General features: G+C 43.8%; 1 protein-coding gene across 2 annotated transcripts in view; it reads left to right on the top strand.

The window, feature by feature from the left end:
- The window catches only part of HHAT (hedgehog acyltransferase), a 324,596-nt gene that overhangs the window by 99,585 nt on the left and 198,472 nt on the right, over positions 1 to 26,539 (top strand). For both annotated transcript variants that reach the window (XM_067565411.1, XM_067565410.1), the window contains exon 9: positions 16,549 to 16,584. In XM_067565411.1, coding sequence (XP_067421512.1) covers positions 16,549 to 16,584 — 36 coding nt within the window. The remainder of the gene's footprint in view (positions 1 to 16,548; positions 16,585 to 26,539) is intronic.

Below are 26,539 nucleotides of genomic sequence, written 5' to 3'. Positions count from 1 at the left end.
TTCATAACTTATTGAACAAGAGAAATTTGGTTGCTCTGAAGACATGGGAAACCAAGAGACAACTTTATTGTGGGAGAAAGCTTTCTAATGTTTAACATAGACAGAACTGAATGATGGTATTGTTAAATCACTCAGGGAAGAAATAGAATAGGAATTCTAAATAGAAGGATTTTACTATGAAACTGAAGTGTTTAAACTCCAGTAAATTCTTGAGCATGTGTCAGGGAATATGATAAAGTTGTCTTTATGTAGTCAAAGTCCTATTTATTATGACCATAAAAAGAAATTGGTTGATGGACATGATATAAAAGCTAAGGACAATCTTCATATTTTTCTTTCTCCTATGGTTACATTTATTACATTGAGAAGAAAAGAAGGCAGCCAGTACCAGAGTTTGCTGCATTGCAGATGGCTTAAATATTGGGATCACCACTCTGAGAAAAGATACACTCCAATGAAGCTAGAGATCTAGGCTCAAGCTGACTTTTAAGATCATGATGTTTAGAAGTACAGTGAATTCCCTGAAGCAGGAATTTTCTCACATAGTTGAATCCTGTTTTCTTTCATGTTAAGTATTTGTGGTAAAGTCTGAAAAATGTCCTTCTGATTAAGATAAGATAACTTTTGTTGTTGTTAATTGTGATAGTACCTTGAGGCCCCTTTGTGTAGTCTCTGTACAAAGGTATAACAGTGGGATGATCCTGATGGCTCATAGAGCTTACAATCAAAGCATAAAGCAAGAAGTAACAGATGCAGATGGAGGAGCACAAAGTGAAAAGGAGATTATTAGAACAGCATGATAAGTATAACACACCAGCTGTGATTTTCTTTCTATACTACTTATTCCATAGCCAAGGATTGATGGGCTAGATCTTAAAATCCAAACTCAGCCAAAATTCAGTGGGTGTTTTGCCTGAGTAAAGATCGTAGTAAAAAGTAAAGTTCCAACAGGTCCCAAGCCTGTGCTGAGACCTGCCGGCGCTGCTTCCTGTGAGGAGTTCCACTGACTTCAGTGGTCTTAATAAAGATTGCATTTTGCATTTAACTACATAATTCTCATATTTAGATAAATATTTGTCGAGGATTTTTGTGTGTGTTTGGATTGACATAAGTTTTTGGCATTATCTCATGCATCCACAGTTTTAACCAATGACTGGAAACATGTATTTTAGAGCTACTTTTCACTGTAAAGACTATCAACAAATGTATATTGTCTTGGCTTTATAATTATGCTGGTTTGTTTGGCTCTCTTTAATTTATTTGGCTTTTATAGTATATATTCTATCTTCGAGTGATTGCTCATATCCATTCCCATTTAGGTGTGAGTGCGCTCCCTGCACAGTTTCCCGGAACTTTTTTGCCCTAGCAGTCCCAGTAGGGTCGGCTCAGGCGCCCCCTGGAGTCCCGCGCCCATGTCGCGGTACATAGGGCACTGCCGACCCCACCGGCCCCCAGTTCCTTCTTTCCGCCCGTTGACGGTTGCTGGAACATTGCCTCTTGCTTGCAAGTCGCAAACCCTTAGCTACCTTTGCTCTTCAAATTGAGAACTGTTAGTAGATACTCAGAAAAGCCCTCAGGGGTTTTTTCTCTCCGCGTTGGGTCATGCCTGGCTCAACCGGATTCAAACCGTGCATCGAGTGTGCCAAGCCGGTCCCTGTGAGTGACCCTCACTCACGCTGCCTCCGATGCCTCGGGGAGCAGCACCGCAGGGACAAGTGTAAGATCTGTAAGGCCTTCAAGCCGCGGACCCAGAAGGAGAGAGAGGCGCGGCTGAAGGCGATTTTGATGGAGTCCGCTCTACGCCCGGACCCCGTACCAGCGCGGTCATCTGCGGCACCGAGCGTCTCCTCGGTGCGGAGTGCTCCGCCGGCACCGACTTCGTCATCTAAGGGGCCGGCACCGAAGCGCCGCAAGGAATCAGCGCACCGGGACTCCTCTGCACTGCCGCCCCGGCACCGGGGGAGTCCGGAGATGCCCCAGCCACGTGCCGTTGAGAGTACTCCGGCACCGGCATCTCCACGCAAGGAGCTCTCCCCGACTCCTCGGAGTGGGGCAGAACCCTTGCAAGGGCCGTCGACACCGGAGGCGTTCTCTGCGGCACGCGCCCTCATGGGCCTGCCCACGCCTCCGTCTCACCCTCGGCCGAGGATGGGACCTGCGTCTCGGGGTAAACCCGCAATGGGTGGACCCGGTGGGTGGCGGAGACAGGAGTCGAAGTCTCCCCCAGACGGCCAAGGAGGGTTGAGAGTGCGGCCTCCCCTCCCAGCTCCGGCACTGAGTCGAGCTCCTCAACGTCGCAGCACTGTTGGAGGTCGAGGAGCTCACGGGGGACAACGACTCCGTCCTCCGTTGACAGCCCGGCTCGGCGCCGCAGCTTTCGGCACCGGTCTCGATCCCCGGCACCCAGTCCAGCGCGGATCCCGGTGTCTTCGGTGACACTGCCAACATCATCGGCACCGCCACCACCACTGCTGACTTCGGCCCTGCCAGCTGCTTCATCGCCGGCACCGGCGTCCTTGGCACCGGCGTCCTTGGCACCACCACAGCCGGCACCGCTGTCTTCGGCACCGACACTCCCGGCACCGACGTGCAGCTCATCCCGCGCTCGGTCCCGTTCCTTGGGTCAGCACCGATCCCGGTCCTGATCCTCTCGCCGGCACCGATGGCATCGCTCCCGATTGCCAAAAGGGGGCAAATGCCGTCGCAAGTCGTCAAGAGGGAGGAGACGCTCGGGCTTGAGCAGCTCCTCTTCCCGCCGGCACCACTCACGACGGCATCAACACTCGTCGTTGTCGTCGAGTTGACGGAGCCGTTCCCCCAAGCCCAGGAGCAAATGCTGTTCCAGTGGGTCTGGCTCCAGATCGTGGTACCGGGCAACTCACTCGGCACCGATGCCGGCTCCGGCTTGGCCCCAGGGACCTTGGCAGTGGCTTTACTGGGGCCCCTGGGGTACACAGGTGGGACAGGCGATGGCTTCGCTCAAGTCATCGGCGGCACCACCACCACCTCCTCCAGTGTCCCACGCGGGGAGGGATCATCCCTTGGACGAGGGATCCGATCCGGAGGAGGGCCCCTCCGCAGGGCCCCTTCCTCAGTCCTCCTCCTCATCCCCCGATGATGTCACCTTCCGGGGTCGTAAGGGCCCTTGGCCAGACTTTCGAGCTCACCAGGACAAGCTTAAAAGAGTCGCTGGCAACCTGGGATTAGACCTGAAGGAGCTCTCTGAGGAGGACGACCCCCTATTTGGAGCCTCAGGGATGGTAGGCCCATCTAGAGTGGCCCTCCCTATCCATGAGAGGGTGCTCAAGGTGGCCAAGTCCCTTTGGCAGACTCCAGCCTCGGTTCCTCCCACGGCCAAGGGAGCCGAAAAGAAGTACTCCGTCCCTATGGAGGGGATGGAGTACTTGTACATTCACCCGGCACCGTGCTCTCTGGTTGTCGATGCAGTCAACCAGAGAGAGAGTCAAGGGGGTCAATCCAACACCCCAAAGAATAAAGACGCCAAGAAACTGGACCTCTTCGGCTGCAAGGCCTATACAACGGCGTCTCTGCAGCTGAGGATCGCCAATCATCAGGCGCTCCTAGGGAGGTACAACCTCAACCTATGGTCCTCGCTGCAGAGGCTCGCCAAGGTCCTACCGCAGGTCCTGTCACAGGACAAGACCGCGGATTTCATGGCGGTGATAGAAGAAGGGGTTGCAGTGGCAAGAGCAGCCCTAAACTCTTCTAGCGACGCGGCGGACGCCGCTAGTCGGGCCATAGCATCGGCCATTACTATGAGGAGGGCCTCGTGGCTCCAGTCTTTGGGTCTGTCCCAGGAAGCCCAGCGTACCATCCAGGATCTTCCCTTTGATGGAACCGGACTCTTCTCGGACAGGACTGACGACAAGCTGCACGCCCTCAAAGACTCGAGGGCCACGCTACGCTCCCTGGGGATTTACACCCCTCAGGCTGCAAGGCGTCAATCTCGCCCTCAGAGCCAGCGGCAGCCTCAACTACCACCGAGGCAGCCCCCCAGACCTGCTCAACCCAGGAGGGGTTGGGAGAGGTTTAGAGGCCCTAACCGCCGTAATCGTTCGGGGTCTTCGGCGTGGACCCATGGCTTGAATAAGGGCCAGAATAATAAAAAGTCCTTTTGACGTTGCGCAAGGGGGTGGTATTCTTACTTACCCCCTGCCTCTCGACCGACCCTTTGCCCACAGGTTGTGACCGTACTACTCCCGCTGGCAAAGTGTCACTTCGGACCAATGGGTCCTTGGTATAGTCCACAGAGGCTATGCACTTCAGCTCACGGCCTTCCCCCCGGATTCCCTTCCTGTCCGGCCCCTCCCCAGGGACCCATTGCACGAGCAACTCCTCACTCAGGAAGTCTGCTCCCTCCTCCAGCTGGGGGCGGTGGAGGAAGTCCCTCTAAGGGAAAGGGGACAGGAGTTTTACTCCCGGTACTTCTTGGTCCCCAAGGCCAAGGGGGGCCTGAGGCCCATTCTGGACCTCCGTCGTCTGAACAGGTTTATCAGACGCCTAAAGTTCCGGATGGTCTCCCTGGCCTCGATTATCCCTACCCTAGATCCAGGGGACAGGTATGCGGCCCTCGATCTCAAGGATGCATATTTCCACATTTCTGTCCTCCCAGGACACAGAAGGTTCCTAAGATTCATGGTAGCTGGTGTCCACTACCAGTTTACAGCCCTGCCTTTTGGTCTTTCGTCTGCCCCCAGGGTTTTTACGAAATGTATGGCAGTGGTGGCAGCGCATCTGCGCCGCAAAGGAGTCCAGATATTCCCCTACCTGGACGATTGGTTAATTCGGGGCAGGTCTTGGGTCCATGTCAGGAACAGCCTGGAACTCACGTGCGCAGCTTGCACCAACCTGGGTCTGCTTATCAACGAGCAGAAATCCATTCTCACCCCGGTGCAGCGCATAGAGTTCATTGGGGCCACGCTAGACGTCACCCAGGCCAGAGCCTTCCTCCCGAGACCCGGCTTCGAGCCAATGGCTGCCTTGATAGACGACCTTCACAGGTCCCCCGCGACGACAGCCAGGCGATGCCTTCAGCTGTTGGGACACATGGCGGCCTGCACGTATGTGGTGCGGTTAGCTCGCCTCAGACTCAGGCCCCTTCAGAGGTGGCTAGCCTCTGTGTACACCCCAATCAGACATCCTCTCAACAGGATAGTTACTTTACCCCCACCAGTACTGACTTTCCTACTTTGGTGGATGGATCCGAGGGAGGTGTTGAAGGGAGTTCCCTTCAGGGAGATGGTACCGTCGGCAACCTTGATCACCGACGCCTCTGATGTGGGGTGGGGAGCGCACATCACGGGCAACCTCAGTACCCAAGGGCGCTGGTCACCAACCAAGATCTCCCTGCACATCAATGTCAGGGAACTCAGGGCAGTCCGCCTTGCTTGCAAGGTCTTCCTCCGATTCCTCCGGGGCAGAGTGGTACAGGTCCTAACGGACAACACGGCAGCCATGTTCTACATGAATAGGCAAGGGGGAGCACACTCCTCGGCCCTATGCCAGGAAGCCACGTTGCTCTGGGAATTGGCGGTGAGGCACAACTTCCATATAGCTGCCTCTCACCTCCCGGGGATCAGGAACAACGAGGCAGACCGCGTCAGCTGATCGTTCCTCCCCCGGCACGATTGGTCTTTACACCAGGAAGTGGTGGATTTTGTCTTCCACAGGTGGGGGGTTCCCCATCTGGACCTGTTCGCAGCGGCCTGGAACAGGAAATGCCCGAGGTTCTGCTCACTCCGAGGGCGCGATCCGGGCTCTGTTTCCGATGCGTTCCTGATAGAATGGATGGGGGCCCTCATGTATGCATTTCCCCCCATCCCCTTGCTATCCAGAGTCCTCTTGAAAATCAAGAGAGACAGGGCAGACATCATACTGATCACCCCAGCCTGGCCCAGACAGCACTGGTTCAGCATGTTGCTGGACCTCTCCATAGCCACGCCCCTGTCACTTCCGAGGCGCCACAACCTGCTTTCCCAGGACCAGGGTCGCCTGCTCCACCCAGACCTGGACTCCGTCCACCTGACAGCGTGGAGACTCTGTGGCTAACAGAGGGAGAGAGGGCCTGCTCCATGTCAGTGCAGCAGGTCTTGCTCAACAGCAGGAAACTTTCCACACAGTTGGTATACAGGGCCAAGTGGAAGCGGTTTACGTGTTGGGCTCAGTCCCGGGGCATTCTACCATGCTCCTCGCCAATCCAGGCGATTTTGGAGTACCTCCTTCACCTGAAGTTGCAGGGTTTAGCCCTGGCCTCTCTCAGGGTACACCTGGCGGCCATCTCGGCCTTCCACCAGCCGATGGAGGGCAGATCCCTGTTCTCACACCCCATGTCATCTAGGTTCCTTAAAGGGGTGGAGAGGCTATATCCCCATGTCCGTGACCCGGTGCCTCCCTGGGATTTGAACCTGGTCCTCGCCATGCTGACAGGACCTCCCTTCAAGCCCTTGGCGACATGCCCGTTGCTCGTACTCTCATGGTAGGTGTCCTTCCTGGTGGCCATTACATCAGCCAGAAGGGTCTCTGAGATAAGGGCCTTAACCTCAGAGCCCCCCTATACAGTTTTTTACAAAGATAAGGTCCCACTGAGACCCCACCCGGCCTTCCTCCCGAAGGTGGTATCTCAGTTTCATTATAATCAGGATATTTTCCTCCCTGTGTTTTTTCCCAAACCACATGGTTCAGAGGAGGAACGGAGATGGCACTCTTTGGATGTCAGACGAGCCTTGGCCTTCTACCTAGAGAGGACCAAGCCCTTCCGGAAATCGACGCAGCTATTTGTGGCGGTGGTGGACCGGATGAAAGGCTCACCTCTCTCCACCCAGTGCATTTCCACCTGGATCACAACCTGCATCAAGACCTGCTATGAGCAGGCAAAGGTACCACTTCCAGGGGCTGTAACGGCGCACTCGACCAGGGCCCAGGCCTCATCGGCGGCCTTCCTGGGAAGAGTGCCCCTGCAGGACATCTGCAGAGCAGCGACCTGGTCGACGGTACATACCTTTACGTCCCACTACGCCATCGTACAGCAGGCGAGGGAGGATGCGGGGTTTGGCAGAGCCGTCCTGGCAAGGGCGGCACAACGTTAACTCCTACCCACCTCCAGATATGGCTATCTAGTCACCTAAATGGGAATGGATATGAGCAATCACTCGAAGATAGAAAACAGGGTTACTTACCAGTAACTTGTTCTTCGAGATGTGTTGCTCATATCCATTCTGCACCCACCCACCGTCCCCCCCGTTGGAGTCGGCAGAAAGAAGGGACTGGGAGCCGGTGGGGTCGGCAGTGCCCTATGTACCGCGACATGGGCGTGGGACTCCAGGGGGCGCCTGAGCCGACCCTATCGGGACTGCTAAGGGCAAAAAAGTTCCGGGAAATTGTGCACGGAGCGCACTCACACCTAAATGGGAATGGATATGAGCAACACATCTCGAAGAACAACAGTTACTGGTAAGTAACCCTGTTTTTTATGATTTAATCATCATTGTTATGCTTTAATTGTGCAAATACCTTAGCAGAGATGGTAGGTGCATTATGATATGTCTCAAATCTGAGTCCTTATTGCACATCAGGGAGGGAGGGCGGGGGAAACGATCTCAAATTGCATATAGGTAATAGACATGCAAAAGTAACTTTAAAATTTTAGGTTTCCTAGAATTGTATATAACAACAATAAAATCAATTGAGGGAATGCATTACTTTTTAATATTTATAGTATTTACCTTAAATATTCTTACTCTTGGAGTGCTCGTTCCACTAACATTTTTTATAATCCATTAATTAGGATGTTAAACAGACAACAAAGTCCATACTCAGGTTTAAAATCTGCTTTTCTCACAATGATCTTATTCTGCAAACAAGCCCCTAAATTATATGTCTCAAACGGATGTTTCATAGTTGTAGAATTTTGTAATTATTCATGTTTTGGAAGCTTTCATTCTTCAGGGATTACCAATTAGAAGATTGCCACAGGCAGCACAGCAAAGGAAATTAGCAAAAATAGAAGAAGCAGGAAATGTAGTTTAGAAGTGCTAAATCATGGGGCATCTCCTGTAAAGGGAATCTTCTCTTTTGTGCTGCCTTTTGGGCATTACTGCTACAAGTCATTCCCTCAGAAAGAGGAAAGAGAAACAATCTATTACAAGCAATGTGTCACTGAGAGCAGCTATAGTTCAATAAACCTTCTGGTGCCAATGCAAATTATTCTCTGTGGAGAGGCTTTTAGTCAGCAACTCAGCAGGCAGAATGCCAGATTTAGTCTTAAAAATATGTTCTGTTTATGGAAATGTACAGTAGCTGGTTGTGCAGATGTTGCCTTCCTATTAAATTTAACTTGACTCCTCTGAGTATAGGTGAATAAGTTGGGATTTCTACTGTGCAGGAAAAGCTGCACTGTTTTAATCACATTTACAATGGGATGTGTGTGTGGGGGAATCCGCTGATGAAATATCATAAAGGGAGAAGTGGTGAAGAGGCTGGGAGAGGCTGAATGCACAGGAGAGAAAAATATTGATGTTACATGCTAATTAATTAAGTGGCCAAATTCACCACTGCTGTAAGTGGTAACTAGCTCCATCGAATTAAATGGAGTTGTGCCTGATTACACGAGGACTCAGTTTGCTCTAGTAAAACATGGGATAAAGTTACATTTGAAATCTGTTCCTCTCTGTAAAATTTACAACTTTCCATTTAAGTTCCATCCTTCACTTATGGAGCAGAGGCTGAACAACTGTTGTTAAGGTCCAGTGGGAGACACCTGGCTAAAATACCACACAACTCCATGGAAAAGTAGTCTCTCTCACACACATACACACACACAAATATATGTAAATAAAATTTAAATCATAGCATACTTTTCTGTATGCAAAGGGCTGCTTGTGGGGTTGTTGCCAGTGTGCAGAAGCTTCTGGAAAGTGGTTCATAAGATATACATAGAACTGACACGGACAAGCAAAAAAGGTCTGCTTTTGAACAAAAGTTGTTGAAATTTGTTTGAGAAGTACACAATCCTAGCTCCTAGGATCTACATAGTTACTAAATACACAGTTTATCACTCAGAGGTCATGCTATTATAGGAATGAGGGATTCTTGAACACTTTCTCAAAAGTATTCAACATTTACATGGTATCCACTAATATAAGGGGAACGTATGCCCTTTTCCCATTATCTGTATCTTTATTTTCCATCTGCAATTGCTGTTGAGGTCAATGAGAGTTCTGGATAGATTGCCAGTTTCAGGTCAGTTACATATTTATTGTAGTCTCAGTACAAGAAAATGACCAGTCTTCTGTTTTTTTTATATTTCCCTCATGTAGTACATTATAGCAGGGCAGACTTAAATTAGGTTTGAGTAAGAACCACTTTTCAGATTGCAATTCCATAGAGCCTTTATGTTTCATTTGTTCTGCCATTTGAGCAGCGAAATAGATTTTTCACATTTTAGAATGAGAAGATCAAGCATTTGCCCTCTGCCCCATCACCCGAGGATGTGTAGTGGTATTAACAACAAAAGCTATCAAGATGTGCTCAAGGCCATAAGAAGTGTCAGAACCCAGACTATGTACATGAGCAGATGGTATTGAGACAGCGCATTCATGAGGAAAGTAACCATTTCTTATCCAAGAGAGTATAGTCGGTCTGATTCTCATCTTTCTTCTAACAGTATAACTCCATTGCTTTCACTGGAGTTACTCCCTCTTTTTACAATGGGGCTAGTGAGAAGAGTCAGGCCTTGCTTCTTTGTTTATCTTTGTGTAACATATTTAGTCGATGGAAAAGATTTGCATTATGATTGTATTCCTTCTGATTATAATGGACATCTTTGTTGAAGACTATGGTTGGTGAAATGCTTCCCAGATTGTGCTATACTTGCACCTCGTTTTTATTTTGTTTCCAGAAACAGCATCCAACCCATCAGTCCTAGGGAGAAATTCACTGAATGAAGCTATAGGGATCCTTTTTTCACAGCAAATTGAAGTAGTTTCTGAACAAGAGAGAGAGTGTGGTTTGAAAAATATAGCATAAGAATCTAGGGTTTGTTAATGCAAGTAATGCAATCATCCTGCTAAAGGATATGTTATCAAAATTGAGTTTATTATTCTTTTAACAGTTTTAAATTGAGCCGGTCACAAATAGCATGATCCAGAGTGGTGCTGCACACCCACAGTTTCTATTGCCTAGAGCTGCAGTGACTGAAAACACAATTTTCTGAAAGTCAATGGAACTGTAGATGCTCATCATCTCTCAGGATGACACCCAATATTTCTGTGTGAGTTTGGGTTCTCAGCCTAGCACAGTGGAATCCTAGTCTATGACTGGGTCTCCTAGACACTACAGTATTACAAATAATGAATAATCTAGAACTGTAACACGTACAAGGGGGGGGGAAAAGGAGGGTCAGACCCTCTGCTGGTATGACAGCATAATTCCACTGAAGTCACAAGAGCGATACAGATTTACACTAGGTGAGGATTTGGCCCACAATAAGCAAATATAATTCAACAGGTAAAATATACAGTATTTTAGTGAAAGACTAGTTATAGAATCAAACTAGGTATCCTGAATCAAACTAGGTATCCTTCCAAAATAAAAAAAAGTCTGTAAGGGATTTCTACAAATGAAATAGAACCATCAAAAGTAAGTTCAAAGCATCCATGGCACAATAGAGGCTGACCTACTGACTGCACTATAAATGGAATCTAATCTCAGTTTTGCACATGTTTGGCTTTCAAAAATGTATAATGTTTGCATCACAGGAACAAAACTAATTGTTTTTTATGAGAATTGGCAACATGGCTTTTTCACAGAATGTGCTAATGCTTCCGATTTGAAGGTTAGCTTAGCTTCCAGTATAAGTGCATTTCTACTTTTCCCCATCTCTTTAATTTATTTAATACAGTATATATACGATATATATGGCAAAAACGAGAGCACTTTAAAGACTAACAAATTTAATATTTGTAGGCATAAGGTTTCGAGAGACTTCAGCTCTCTTCAGATGCAGTATGATATATATGATATCTATGAAGATTCTGTTTAATTGTGTGCTGAATACAAATTTGGAGGCAGCTTAATGTTGTGCAGCTTTAGCTTTCAGAGCAGAAATTGCAGGTCTGAAATAATTTTTAAATGTGTCTTCAAGATAGAAATACATATTTTCAGATAATTAGAGATTTCAAGGATTACATTTTGATAACTGTTTTTAAAGCCCTTGTCAGTGTTGAACAAACAGTCCGCTGGCCAGTTCTAATTTTTAATTAATGTACTATCAGAGAGAGGCTAGATTGTTAAGGATTATAACAATATAATCTTTTGTTGAAATACAGCGGTAGATAGATCTTATTATTAAAACAGCATTAAAACTGATTACGGAACGTGCTTTGTACCTGCTCTCCCTTGTATATATTGCATTAAATAAATTAAGATGAAGAAAACAGCAATCAAATCTTCACTGAATAAGATTACTATGAAATGGAAACAAACACATCCCTATTTGTCTTTTCTTCCACTGGTTGGGCAAGATTGTGACCCATTCAAAGGAGGTCTGCTATACTCTTAATGAGCAGGGATTCACATCCATAACTCCTCTAAAAATCAAAAAGCATATGACATGGTACTGAATATAAGTAGCATAGTAACACTGAGCAGTATACAGAATATTATAGATAGGACAATATTAGTGTATTTATCCTACTGTGGGAATTTTTCTTATAGTTTAATTAAAACCTTTCTTACAAAAGCCCATTTCTGGTGTGTTGTGTTTTATGCACATTATCCAAAATACATTGGCAGTGCTGGGTCCTGTAACTGGGACATACTGTGAAAGAGTCAAGAGTCTCAATGGAAACTTCAAAAAATTCTGACAAAAGCTCAGCAGTGAAAGAGGTGTACAAACCCCACATTGGACCCAAAAGGGTTAAAGGTCAATACAAGGCCCAGGTAGCCCTCTCCCTCTAGACCTGCCAAGCATGGTCCAGGCAGGGAGTAACTTAGCTCAGAAGGAGGCTGGGGAGAAAGACAGACCCACTGTGAGTGCTCCTGAACAAGGGTGCTGAAGAAGCCTTCCTGTGAGGAAGAAGACTGCCTACTGAGCCCGGTTGGGGCTGAAGGTTTAGTTGTCTTGTCTTTCTTTTCTCCTCTTTTGCTATCCTATATTGGACTTGGAGATGGAGGGTAGGAATTGACCCAGGGAGGCAACTCTAAAGGCACTCCAGAGAGCCTGACAATGTTGGCTCTCATAGAGCCCTGGGTTGGAGCCAATGGAATGGGAGGGCCCGGGCTCCCATACCGATTGCCCTTGTTGCAGGAGGGTCATAAACCTCATTCTCACCTCACTCCCCCTCTAGTAAGCAGAGGGTAAGGATGTTGAGAACCCTGAGGTGAAGCTAAGCCACATATAATGGTTAGGAACTGGACTGAAAGCCTTTCCCGCTGGAAGGCGTGAGACTGGAAATTGGGTGCGCATATGGCCACCTAGCCTTCTGAGGACTCTATTAGAGGGTTAAATAAAGTTTATAGCAAATTATGTAACAGCAGTCAATAGGCTGTGGGTGCAGTTCTCTCAGGATGGAAACAATCAATAATTTATCATAGATGATAGCTTTTAGTGCATCCAAGTTGTGCATCATGGGCTTATTATTGTACATGATATCATGTCTGATTGCTAGGTTCAGGCAGCGTTGAACAGGAATGTTTATAATATTAATTCAGTGCAGTATGATTACTTATTCTTTCCTTGTGATTTACAGAAGTCCCCTCACTTTTGCCAAGTATGAAACTGAAGAGCTATTGTATAGTCACCTTATTTTCCTCTTTTTCTAATTTGATTTGTGTGCAAGTAATTTCATACACTGTGTGCGTTTCCCTTGCTGTTTTATTGTGAAGTCAACTGTGTTTGTTTCAGAAGTGAACTAGGCAAACATACATAGTATTTTAACAATATATGAACAGCAACATGTGTCAGTGATATATTTTTGTCATAAGCCAGTCTCCCCAAATCCCAGCTCTTGTCTGTGCAGAATGTTGCTCTCCATTTTCTTACATGTTCAGAAAGGTACAGAGGCACATCTTCAAACAGTGCCCAGATTCTGATCTTATTTACAAGTGGTGTAATTCTATTTACTATAGTAGAGTTGCTCCATCTTTACACTGATGTCAGTTCAGACTCTACTGGAATTATACCAGTGTAATGAGAACAAAATTAAGGTTATGATGGTCTGTGGATCTATGCTGAATTAACCAGTTTAGGTTCTGACTTTACTTTTTTCTCCTTTTCCAATTATTGGAATAAATCATTAGTCTTCCTATGCTTTCATTTTAACTTTGCAACTATTGCATAAAATCTTTAAACTCTCTTAACAGAAAAGAGGTTATACAAAACAAAGTTTGAGTTATCTGTTCTATGTTTTTAAACACCATACATTCTATTATTGTGAAAAGTGTAGCCTTGAGACTATTGGAAGCTAAAAGTCTTCAGTTTATCCATAGAATAGGTACATCACAAAGGTAGCAGCAGTCTTCCTGCCTATGTGCCTTAATCTTGTTTTGGATGGGACACACCTAGGAGTGTGAGGACAGTTCAGTCTCCATGCTTGTGGCCTGTCCTTGTCCTCTGTCTTGAGACTTCCATACAGGGACCATTCAGAGTCAAAAGTGGTGGCAGTATGATGATGCATATCTCTACCCACTTGAAACTAGACTGACATTGCAGCTTTTTTCCACATAAGGCACCCAAGAGTTATCAGATGCTAACAGCTTTGGTTATTACCAACCCAGGCTGTTTTTGAATTGGTGACCTCATGTTGGGAGATTCAATTATCCTATTACCATTCTCTGGAGCCACAGAGTGCTCTTCTCACCCTTGAACTCCAATACAGATACTTAATTTTTGCTACTAGCCACAAAGGCTTTCAGAAAAATTAAATATGCATTTTATGCATCATTAAAATAGCAGACTCTAGCTGCATGTTTAATATTTATTAACTATTAAAATTTTAGAAACGCGTGGAAAGCAAATCTTGATATGTGCCCAAACAGGAAGAATTTGGAAATGTAACATTAATACTCTTCATCTTATCTTAAAAAGTTAAAGGTGAGGAATGCTTTCAGGAAAAGGCAGTGAGAGTGGGGATATGAAACTGAAGATGCCCATGATGATCAAGTCTTTGGTAGAAACTCGAAGAATAGTATTGCTAACAGCTGCTATATGGGGGAAATGGGATTTAGATTTTTTTTTTCATTGAATCAATGGGAAGTAATTCCATTTTTTGTTAAATTTTATAGTTTTTGAAAGCTTGATATGTATCTCTGTCAGGATGGTACTGATAACAGCATCACTGATTTCCCTGGTTGAATCACATATTCAGTGGGTCATGTCAAGCATTAGTTACCTTAAAAAAAAAAAAAAAAAAAAAAAAACCTTACCTGTTGTGCTCAGCATGAGTGAGCAGTTTTTTCAAATTAAGTAGCGCAGCAAGAGTTAATTGCTTAAAAAAGTCTTTCAATTATTTTATGGCAAAGAATTTAAGTCAGGGTATGTCAGGGATAAAAGCCCCGTGGCACAGCTGCAGCTGGCCCGGGTCAGCTGACTTGAGCTTGCAGGGCTCAGGCTGTGGGGCTAAAATATTGCTGTGTAGACACTCAGGCTTCATCCTCGCACGGTCCCAGAGCTCAGGCTCCAGCCTGAGTCCAGACATCTGCATAGCAGTATTTTAGCCCTAGAGCCCAAGCCCTGATAGCCCTGGGTCAGCTTTTTTTATCCCCATGTAGACATACCCTTAGTCTCAAACTAAGTTCCTTACTAGAAGTAAGACTTTATTTATAGTGTTGACCTTTTTGACCAACTTGGCTAGTTGAAGTTTGGGGCTTTATAGGTTGTTCCATTTGGGAGCAGTTTCTTAGCTTACAGGTCAATGCTTTATTCAGCCTGTATCCCTGACCAGAACCGCTCTCTAGGCTTCTCCCAGGGTCACACCACGCTTACAGGCTGCTGCTGCTTGGCTTTCTTGCTCTGCTTCAGTCTCTTGGTCTCTTGTTCTCCATCCCAGCTTGTCTTTTTCACCCACAGACATGCTCACCCATCTGGTTAGAACAATACCTGTGGAACTATATTGCCCACGTGGTGGTAGTTTCTGGACAAGCTCTATTAGGCCTTGTTTTAGATGTGGACCCTTAACTGTCTCTTATAATGAACTTAAGTGAGGAAGGGTGTGTCCATACATCAGTGTCAATGGGGTTTTAACCCAGCTCATAAACAGTACTTGTATAGCTGTGCCATTATTTACATTCAGCCAGTCTGGGAATATATTGCAGGTCTCCTACTTTCCTTAGAAAAGTATATACTGATACCAAATAGTTTTGCAAAATTTAGATGACTAGGTTTCCTGCAATTTTATTGATTTGTCAGCTAGAGATCATGGGCTGGATTCTTCAGATTTGGCTGAAGGGTGTTTTGGTGCAAATCCAGAGAGGGAAACAAAGATGTCTCTGAGTCACCATTGTACTTCCTGGGTATGTCTATACATCCTGTGGAAATGAGTTTCCCAGCCCGGGTTGACAGACTTGGGTTAGACTGGCTCATGCTAGTGCTCTAAAAATAGCTGGTAGACAATGCTTTGAAATTGTGGCTTGTGCTGGAGCTCAGACTCTGAGGCTCACCCCCCTCCTTAGGTTTTAGAGCCTAAGTTCCCACGTGAGCTGCAATGTCCACACAGCTATATTTAGCATTGTAGCATGAGCCTGAGTCTCTCTACCTGGGCTGGAAGGGTCGTTTCTGGGGCTGTGAAGACATACCCCTTCAGTCCTGTGGTCTCCAGGCACTGCTCTTGTCCCTGATGCTGGTCTAACTTGTACGGGCTGTAAGTAGTCCCTGGGGTTACTTCACCAGCTAGATGACAGATGGATACAGGGCATCCCCTCCAGGCACACTTTTCCCAGCCATATGCCCTGTAAGTCAGACTGGGAGAGGAGAGTGGCATTGGGGCTACCACATAGACATTCTAAATCATCTATCTAAGGAATCCTATATGCAAGGGATTGTGCTGACTCCAGCTTTGTTGGAATGGCACAAAGCAGCCCTAGAGAAGGAGGAAAGGGGTAGTTGCTTTATGTTGTAGTTCAGGTAAAAAAATCTGCCTTCATTTATAGCTCTTTACTACATGAAGCATACAGACCTACCAGTTATGAAGAGGCTAAGAGAAAATGTATGTAAACAACAGGACTCAAATTTATACCTTTCATGAACTATACCATCCTACATGGCACTGACTTATCGAACAGACATCGGGTCAAGGAAATTCTTGAACTTGACTATAATGTATAATGTAATTTATGCAACTTACATGAAATTGTATGTTCTACTTCTTTGGTCTATCTTAAGTATCGATTCTAGATGAGCAGTGTATAGTATCCAAAAGTAATTTTATTATAGCTAATTAATTTTTTAAAATTAATTTGAGGTTGAATGGTTCTATAATACTCATCACTGTCGTATCTGAGGACTTAAAATATGTTCTATTTTTTTTCCTACAGAAGTTTTGATGTTGGACTGCATCATTTTCTTATCAGGTAAGCTACTGCTATCATTACATTGCAATAGAACTCCTGTGAACAGCATGTATCTTATTTGAGGCGGTGCTGGTAGTGCCGCCTATTTTTAAGGCTGTATGACAATTTTCCTTTTAAGACCTTGTATTCAGTTACCTAGAACTTTGCCACTAAACTGTTCAGCCTGAAAATTTCCATGTTGGGGGTCTGCTTCAGGATGATTTTTGAAAATCTCAAGAAAAATGGTTCAGCCATATCTGAGAATGAGATGAGACAAAAATACATGCATTGTTTCGCTGTGTTAAAGATGTTGTTATAACTATTCCATTGAAAAGCTCCATGCTTTGGTACAAGGACTCGACATTTCACAGGGGATTGTCTTTATGGCAGGAGTGTGCCTTTTGTTGTCCCTGTGAAAAACCTGCCTTAGTCAATGCATAACACAGACTGTGCTCAGGCAATAAATCAGGGTTAGGTAGAGAAGGAGGCTGTTGTCTGTAGGACCCAGCCTCGTTTGTTGAAGAAGTTGGAAGGTGTGTAGTGGATGATGCAGGGGATTGTAGAAAGAGAAAAGGGGGTCTCATGGTTAAAACAGTTGAATGCCACCCTGAAGAACTGGATTCTGTCCCTGCCTCGGCCAGAGAGCTCCTGTGTGATGCTGGGCAAGTCACTTAAACCAAATTTATAACAGGCGGCCACTAATTTTAGTGTGTTCCTCATTTTCTGGGTGCCTCCCTTGAGACTGGAGGTCTGATTTATAGAAAGGCAAAGCACTCAGAGCTGCAACTGAAGTCAATGGGAGCTGTGCTTTTGACATATAAAGTGGTATATAATACTAAATACTCTGAAAAATCAGGCCCGAGGGGTCCCAAATTGGGCACCCAAAATCAGTTGACACTTTTATTTTTAATATCTGTATGTGTCAGTTCCCCATGTGTAAAATGGGGTTCATACCCCTCATCTCACAGAGAAGTAAATGAATGTGAAAATAAATTAATTCATGTCTGTGAAGCATTCAGCTGCTTTGGTGATGAGCACAATAGGAAAACCCATGCAGAAATTAATAATCCGGTGTTCAGAGCAGGGTTTGAATTCTGCAGTAAATAATACATGGGGCTACACATTGAAAGTTGAGAACAAATAGAAATATTGAACAGCTGCTTAGTAAGCACCATCCATCACTGAATGAAACAGGGGTCCTGTGGAAAAAAGAGTATGTGAACATGTAATGGAAGTCTTTATCTTCCTACATTCTTGCAAGGGATCTGAATTAACATTGCACACACAGCTTTAATTCTGGGATTTCCTAACTTTTGAGTGCTTGACTTTGCAACCTTAATGTTCTTGTTAATGTAGTTTTTTCGATGTAATAGGATAAAGTTCAATAGGTAGTTCTCTTCACTGAAGCCAGATGGTTAAAATCACTAAGCATGTTTGCATTTTTAGTGCACAGTTAAAGTTTTGAGAATATTGTATGTTGTGATGACGCTAAAAATGCTGCAAATATAATTTATGTGTACATTTCTACTACTATAATTTTTACTGATCACTGCATAGTTATTTTTAGCAAAAATATGCTACTAGTGTAAAGGGGATTGTCTCCTTAGACTACCAACAATGGGATCACCTGAGAATACAAATAATCTCGCAAGTGAGATGAATATCGTATCTACTGTAGATGTACTGAAAACAAGTCGATAGCAATGCTTCTGTCACAGGACAATCACTTTCAATTACTTCATACTGAGGAGTATAATCAGATATTACTTGTATAAAAATATACAACAGTATTTTACATCCCATTGAGATGTAACATTGGGTTTATTTGTTTGTATAATCACTGCACAGCAAGCAGCCACTGAATTTGAATGAGCTGAATGTTTTCTTTCTCATTTGATGCCCCATTCTTTAATACTACACAGAGAGCCTCCTGCAGTAATTTGTTGTTCATCATTAATGACAGGATGCACACTGTTGATTTTTGGAGCCTTAGACAGTTGGAAGGCAGTGTGGTCTAGTGCAGTGTTTCTCAACCTTTTTGAAAGCAGGGACCAGCTTGCTACCTTCCTGAACTGAGTCAAGGAGATCGCAGGGACCGGCACCGGTCCATGGACTGGTCGTTGAGAAACATGGGGCTTTGGACTGGGAGTCAAGAAATCTGGGTACTATTCCCATCTTTGCTGTGTGACCTTGGGCAAGTCACTTCCTCTCTTTGTGTTCATGTTGTCTTAACGTGTAAGACACGTGAACTGACATTTTAACTATAAACTCTGGGGCAGAGACTGTCTCCTCTTATGTGTTTGTACAGCACCTAGCAGAATGGGTCCCCGACTTTCAGTTGGGATTTGTAGGCATTACTGAAATACAAATAAAAAAATAGATGCAGAAATTGTTAAAATCTATAAATCCTGAAGTTAAAAAAATGTTCAGAAGATGCTACTTTTTCTAAATATAAGAACTACCTACCACAGTGCATCAGGAATGTATGAAAAATAAAGTGTAGGACCAGCAGAGGTAAAATCAATCCCAGCTAAAAGGACAATCCATGCCTAATTACTTATTAAAATGATAATTAAAGAGGAAAAATAAATTCTGAGAACATTGGTACACACAGTAGGCTTGATTGAGTAAACCACCTGCCTTTTAAAGGCATGACACAGAAATTTCAGCTATACAAATATTCTTCAATAAGTTTAGTTATATGAAAAAGGAATTCTCTTTTGTGGGTGTAGTAGGTGCTTGAGGTGCACTTTTGATATTATTTTTAAATAATCTAGGTATAAAGTCCCATCTTTTAAATGTACTGGGGGACAAGGGAGTTGTGGTGGAGTACATTCTACATTAGAGAGAAACTTAACTGCCAGAGATTCCAACCAGTAGGAGTAGCCAAAGCAGGGACAGCTGCACTGTTGGGGAGAGGGCAAAATGGGGTTTATTTGGGACCACCCCTTCACCCACCAAGCATTCCCCACCAACTGTGCAGGGGACACCACATACCCTGGAAACAAGAGGACTCAGATGATGCATCCCTCTGAAAAAACTTCAGAATAGGAGCCGGTCAGAGACTCCAGCCAGTAGGAACAGAAGTAGCCAAAGCAGGGATCTTTGGATGTTTAGAGAACTCTCTACATTTTTTATTGGACTTTCTCTGCCTTGTGCCTACTGGCTGTTTGCTGCAACCTTCTCTCTCACAGTGTCATCACCTCAGCTTCACTCCAGACCTGTCCCTGGTACTTCCTCACCCTTTCCTTTCCTTTCCTTTCCTTTCCATTTAGCTGATCCCCCTCTTAATTTAATCTACCAGGGGAAAAAAAAGGAACTAAGATGGCATTTGCTGCCATCCCACTGTTCACTCTGAAGGGGTGTTCTCACCCTTCCTCTGCCCCCTGTCTGTCTTGTCTATTGTGACTGTAATCTCTTTGGGGCAGGGCAGTCTAAATTATTTGTAAAATGCCTAGCATGATGGAGCCCCGGTCTTGGTCCTAAGGCACTAACACAATGAACATTGATTGATTGATTAATAATATTGTTTACCAGGCTGTGATGAATTACTTTGGAGCCATATTCCGACCCTCCTACGTTTTGTAGCACCTTATGTCATGTAACGATTTGTGGCGTTAACTAATAGTTTCAGAATCTGAGCCTTGGAGATTATCCAGATACATCATTCCTGTGGATCAATGTGGTAAGGAGTCTGGCAGTGCATGTAGCTCTACAAAGGAAAAATCAGTTATTTCATGATGAGACCTGTAACTGGATTCTTCTTTTTCAAAAATTACTATCATATTCTACAGTGATTGTCCAAAAACATTACAGCTTACTGCAGTGTTAGGGGATGGGATGACATAACTATCAAATAGTGCAGAACATCTTTATAAAGGCTCTTTCTAAACGTGTCTGTTTTCCCACTGATGTTCTTTGTTAGGAATTAAATGTTATCTTGTACTGATTTTTTATTTAGATCATTTATGATCTAGTTTATTATTCTGAGGAAAGTCAATGTATGCTGGGTGCCATTAAAAAGACAACATTTGCAAACAGTTACCGTACAATGGCATGCAAAATATCATAGTAATTTCTTATTTTAGGAATAGGGAAATAAGAAGTACGACTGAGGTATTTAAGGTACCACAGTATGGCAGTTGTGTTGGAAAATATTGACTCTTTACTAGTGAACTGTTCTGTGAGAGAGCCTTGTAGAAAGATTAGAATGAACACACCCTTGGAGCTTTGTCCATGCTTCACATAGACTTATTTCTGAAAAGAGAACAGGGTTTTTCCATGTTTAGTGTTTAAATATATCAGAAGGAGTGAAGTATGGAATGGGAGCATGATTAAAAGAATGACTTCTTGGCTCAGCACTTCTACAGCACTTTGATTGAAAACTTTTTGGGGCAAGGACTTTTTGTTCTGTTTGTACAGTGCTGAGCTCAGTGGGATCCTGATCCATGCCTGGGGCTCCCATACTTCACTGGCATACAAATAAGTAGTAGTAGTAATTATAACAATAATAAGTATTTATATTTTCTCCCCTACTATAGGAAAAAACTTACATGTCATAAATGCAAGCAGCATTCTGTGGTCTGATGGGCGAATTTGCAAAGCTCAACATACATAAGAACAGCATTTTTCAGCAAGACAGAGAGACTGCCTAATTTTACTAGTGCATTAAAACTGTTTTATAATGTCGGTGATTACCAAGGTGTTGGGGAGCAAGTAAACCCTGTTGAAAACAGGGCATTTGATTAAATGAGATCTTGAGCATGTGAGAATGTTTACTCATAGAATGCAAAATTATGCCTCCTTTGGGGCAGAGCTGTGCCTGGGGAGGTAGCAGAGGTGCCTTGCCTGAGCAGCAGTACCTGGAGACACCATGCCTCTGAAAAGTCTGCTCAGAACCAGCTCTTGCTTTACCTTTGAAAACTTGCATTCCTTCCAGCGCAATTCTGTTTTAGCACAGAGCAGCAGGACCACAATCACCATTCCCTCCCAAACATGCCGTCTCTGGAGCTGCTAGCTCTCCCAAACATAGCTGCTTCTCAAGTTCTAGGAGGGAAAGATTTCTATCGTAATCCTTTTCTTTACCACACTCACACGGAACCAGCTATAATTGGCTCATAGAATCAAATTTTTAATAAGTGTATGCAACTCCCATTGGCATTGGTGAGAGCCAGGACACCTGTATTTGAGGGCAGAATTGACCCCACAAGAAAGAGGCATTTAAACATCTAAATATGACTTTATTATGAAGAACCAGAGGATTAAAAGAAAAAGTCTGTTCGTCGGTCTATTCATCTTCTATTTTCATTCTTTTGTGGATTCCCACAGGGTCCTGCATATTTCAGTGCTACCAAAAGACTAACAGAAGTTTGATAATGAACCATCTGCTGGGTTGATAAGTGGCTTGTTCACTGAATTTAAAAATGAGGGAGTCCCTGATTGATCAGCACTGTTCTCTCAGAAGGGCGAGCAGGGGATCAACATTGTGAAAAATAGAAAAAGAAAACTTCCTGTCACTTACACTTGCACACAATGCTCTCCAAAAGACATCCAATTTCCTTATTAAAGTTTGTAACAGTCTCTACCTACTTGCAACTTTTCTGGGAAGTACAGCCACTCACTGAAGCTCAAGAACCTCTAAGAAATATTTGTACTACCAACAGCTGAACGTATCTGTTCCCCACATGACTGGTGAAAGCCAAGAAAAAGCAGCAATGCTTCCCATGTCTCCTTCAGAGATGCAAACCTCCCAACTTCTCTGAAAAATAGTATAGTCCTATCCAGTCCTCAGAGCTAGCATCTGATGCAAACTATCTCCTCTATTCCCAGGCCTGTAGTCTCATTCCTAGGCAAACTAATTGAGAACGCAGTGACCCCATGCTCCAACAGCATGTGACATCAGCCAACATCTGGATGCTTTTGAATCAGGCTTCATGCTGGGGCACAACAGGGAGGCAATCTGTCACTAAAAGTTGGCTTCTTCCTGACAATGAATAGAGACAGCATATCAGAACTAATGCTACTCAGTCTTTCTGCTGTTTTTGACATAGTTGCCACAGGGTGTTACTGACATGCTTACATGATTATAGCTGGAATAGACAGCACAACACTGAAGAGGCTCCAAGCATTCCTTTTCAAACAGGACCAAGAGAGGTAAATGGGTAACTGCTTCTCCTCTCCAAGAGCATTCAAATTTGGAGACCCACAAGGTTGTATCCTTTCTCCCCTCCTCTTAATATCTATATGAGGCTAATTGGAAAAGCAAGACATTGTGCACTCCACTGCCAACATTATGCTCATGAATGCCCATCTGTATATCTCATTTTCCACAGTTGCATCCAGTGCCATCAGAAGGATGTCACAAGAGATAAGTTCTTGGACGAAGAACAGCTGGCATTCACCCATCCGCCAAAGTGGTGCAAAGCCTTATGGTCCTGCTTGATTTGTCACTGAGCCTAAACCATCAGGTGCTTCAGTAGCACAACATGCTTTATTTCAAGTGCAGCTTGCTAGGAAACTTCCTACCCTTCCACTTGGAGAAGAATTAAACCATGGTGATTCCTACATTTGTCACATTCAGACTGGATTGCTGTAACCCGTGGTATCTGAGACTGAATGTGGGTGCAGTGCAGGGGCTCTAGCTGGTGAAGCATGTGTCTGTCTAAAACCAAACAACAAAAACTATGCTTTGATTCTCTCCTCTGACACCCTCTGCTTCTGATGTCAGTTTCAAGCCTTGTTACGGATATTCAAAGCCCAGTAGTGTGTCAGGATATAGCTACACCAGTGGCCATTTCTCTTAATGTTGTCCCTCCTGGATATCTGTGCTCCTCTGGAACAATACAAAGTACCAGAGGAAGTCAGTGAGAAGAGCTGGAGATCAAGTGTTCCCAGTCAAAGGGGTTCAGCTGTGGAACAAACTTCCAGAGGAGACCAGAGTAATCCAGAGTCTGATCACTTCCAGGCTGTGTTGTAAAACCCTCCTCTCGGACAAAGCATTCCCACCATACTGAGGATAATGATGATTTAAAAACTTATCCCCACGCAGAGCCACCTGTAATCAGGGACGGGTGAACAGAAGATAACTCTGGGAAGCCCATTGTGGACCTCACTATGTAGATACCATAGGGTGCACTGACAGCTACTGTAGACAGCCTTAAGATAGAGCCTCACGTTGAAGCTCTGCAATTGAGTAAATTAGGTTGTTGGCACATATTAATTCATCATCTACAACATAATCTTGTTGCTTAAAGAAATAGTTTTAGCAGTTTTCAGGATGCTGCTGAATTGCTTCATGTGTAACTTGGATGTCACATTAGTGGGAAAATGCACATTTTACTTAAAAGAGGCAGTGACTAAACATTACATTTATCCTAGAAAACATTCATAGCAATTTTTCCTTCCTTTGCAAAGTGGGCTTTCAGCATACGACTTTGGGGTATTGGTGTAAATAATTTTAGGATGTAAAATACAGAACACCAACCAGTCTGCCCATATGGAGTCCTGCATGTAGTAGCCATTGGCTGTAGCTCTTTTATCAGTTGTTATAGTAGTTACAGGTCATATTTGGCCATGAAGCTGAAATTTGGCCACTCCTAGTGTACTGTGACATGTTGCTGAAAAGTCTTGTATATTAAGATGTGATGAAATACTGAGTGGGTGTCATAGGAAAGGTACAGATCAGCTCACTAACTTGATTTGTATTTCCTTTTTTTCCCAAGAAATTGTGAAAAGTTTTGCAGCAGACATATGGGATGAGAATTTCAAAAGTGCTTGGCATTGGTCTAACTCTGCTCCTGTTCAAGTCAATAGTAAAACTCCCATTGACTTCAAAGGGAGCAGAGTTGGGCCAGTGTTGAACACCTCTGAAATCCCCATCCATAAAGTCCTGTCTGGATCCCATTGAAGTCTACAGATAAATTCTCATGGATTTCAGCAGGAGCATCTGTAGGTTCACTGAACATCCTTTTGCTGGGATAGAGTATATTAAATTAGCTTTTCTTGATTTTTTCCTAATGTAGATTATGTGAAAGAAAAACTGAATATTGAATTGGCTAATAACTTATTTTAAGTGTATTGTAAATATCCAGAATCGATATAGATGCTTTCTCAAAGTGAGGCAACATCTAGTAAAATCAAAATTGCTATTAAAAACAGCTTGACTATTCAATAATGAAGAATGATGATAAATCCCTTTGCTGCTATTATGCTCCCTTTGTAGTCTTCAGAGAATTAAATCTAAATCACAATTTTTAGAGAAGCGGAATACAATCTGTTCGTGCTATAATGAATTAGTTATTGAGTATGTTGCAAAAATAAACCTAGGTTCTGTATAAACAAAAGCACATCTTTATGTAAATATCATATAAATGTGACATTTAACTTAAAAACAGTTGGCGCAGGGAAGTTGGGATTAACAAGATACAGCTCTCATCATGCTTATGCGCCTCCTCAACTCTGAATTAAAACAGTTTGTTTATATTGCAGCGTATTTTGAGCTACTGTTTGTAAGCAGCAAGTGTACAGCTTGCTGAACTTGAGATGTATTTTTATTCAGGTCAGGTCATTTTGTAATAACAATTTTACTATATAATTTGATGGAGCTAGATGGAGTGTGATAATTCACCAGTAGTATACGAAAGTATATGCCGACCCATCTTTGTTCAGACAAGATTGTGAAGGTGCCGAACTCATCTGTGGTTGATAACTCCAGTGATGTCATGGGTTAATGCTGATCCACTGACTTCAGAGGAAGTTTTGTCTGAATAAATAGACTGCAGGATTTGGCCTGGAGTTTACAAATGTTCTTCATTTTGTAGGTCATCACATCTCTTAGAACCAAAGTTGCTGCATTCCAGAATTTCAGAGCTTTGGTTATAAGGTAATAATCGATTACTCCAGGCCCTGGATTCTGCAAAGCACTTGTGCATATGCTTACAGTTAAAGCTAAGCATGTGCTTAAATACTTTGCTGAATCAGGGCCTGAAAGAATGAATGAATTTTACTTAATTTTAAATTTCTTTTAAAATTAATCCTTTTGTGTCTCTGTTTTGCTGTTTTTCAGAAATTGTGACCCACATTTGGCAGGCTGAGCAATGTGGTTATTGCTTCCAATTAGTAGGACACAGTTGGCATAAAGCAAATCACAGACCAGCCAGTTGGTTTCCCAATTATTTTATATGAGAGCAGAGTTGTACATTTTAGGCAAGATGTAAAAAGCAGCTTGTCAAATTTGTATGATGGTTTACTGGCAAGGTTGAGATTTAGACACAATTGGAAAGAAAATGCCAGTGGAAAGAGAATACTGTTGTCTACTACTCTGTTTCTGGTAAATAATCCCTAGACAGTGCATCTGCCATAGCCAAAGTCTTACCCAGCATATGGTTTAGGTTGAACCTTTGTACTTTCAACAGCTACCACTTTCACAGTTACATTTCATCTTTATTTTTAAGGATAAGTATGTTATAATTTACCTTCAGTACTGTTCCTCTCAGGGCATCTCGGAATAACAAATTCTTAAACAACTAAAGCTTTTTTCTCTGTCTAGCAATTACATAAATAAATCATTAGTCAGTAATATTTTCTGTGAAGTATCTTTTCCTCAGGGGAATACAGGTTTTTTCAATTTTATGTAAGTTTGAAGCTGAGTCTGAGAGCCTGATGTTCAGGAGGTAGCCATGTTGTCTCAAGTTTTATTATGGAGTATTCTATTTGCTTTACTTGTTATGCAACATTGTTACCAGGAGAGGGGGCCCTTGCATTAACATTTTGGAGAATAACTTTGCACCTTGTTGTGTAAGTATGGCTAGATTTTCAGCTTCTGTGGGTGCAGCTGAGAAGTGGGAGTGCAAGGGAGTCAGATGCAGCTTCTCGATCCTGGGTCCAGATTTTAATCAGCCTCTGTTTTGGCACAGATTAGAGCAACATGGGGGCTGTTCTGGTTTTAACAATGGCAGACTGGACCCCAAGGGAAAGT

The sequence above is a fragment of the Emydura macquarii genome, unplaced genomic scaffold (assembly GCF_026122565.2).
Source record: "Emydura macquarii macquarii isolate MOO-44397 ecotype Brisbane River unplaced genomic scaffold, CSIRO-AGI_Emac_v2 contig_2676, whole genome shotgun sequence".
NCBI lineage: Eukaryota > Metazoa > Chordata > Testudines > Chelidae > Emydura > Emydura macquarii.
The sequence above is the reverse complement of the archived record's forward strand: the minus strand, read 5'-3'. Positions and strand labels throughout refer to the sequence as shown.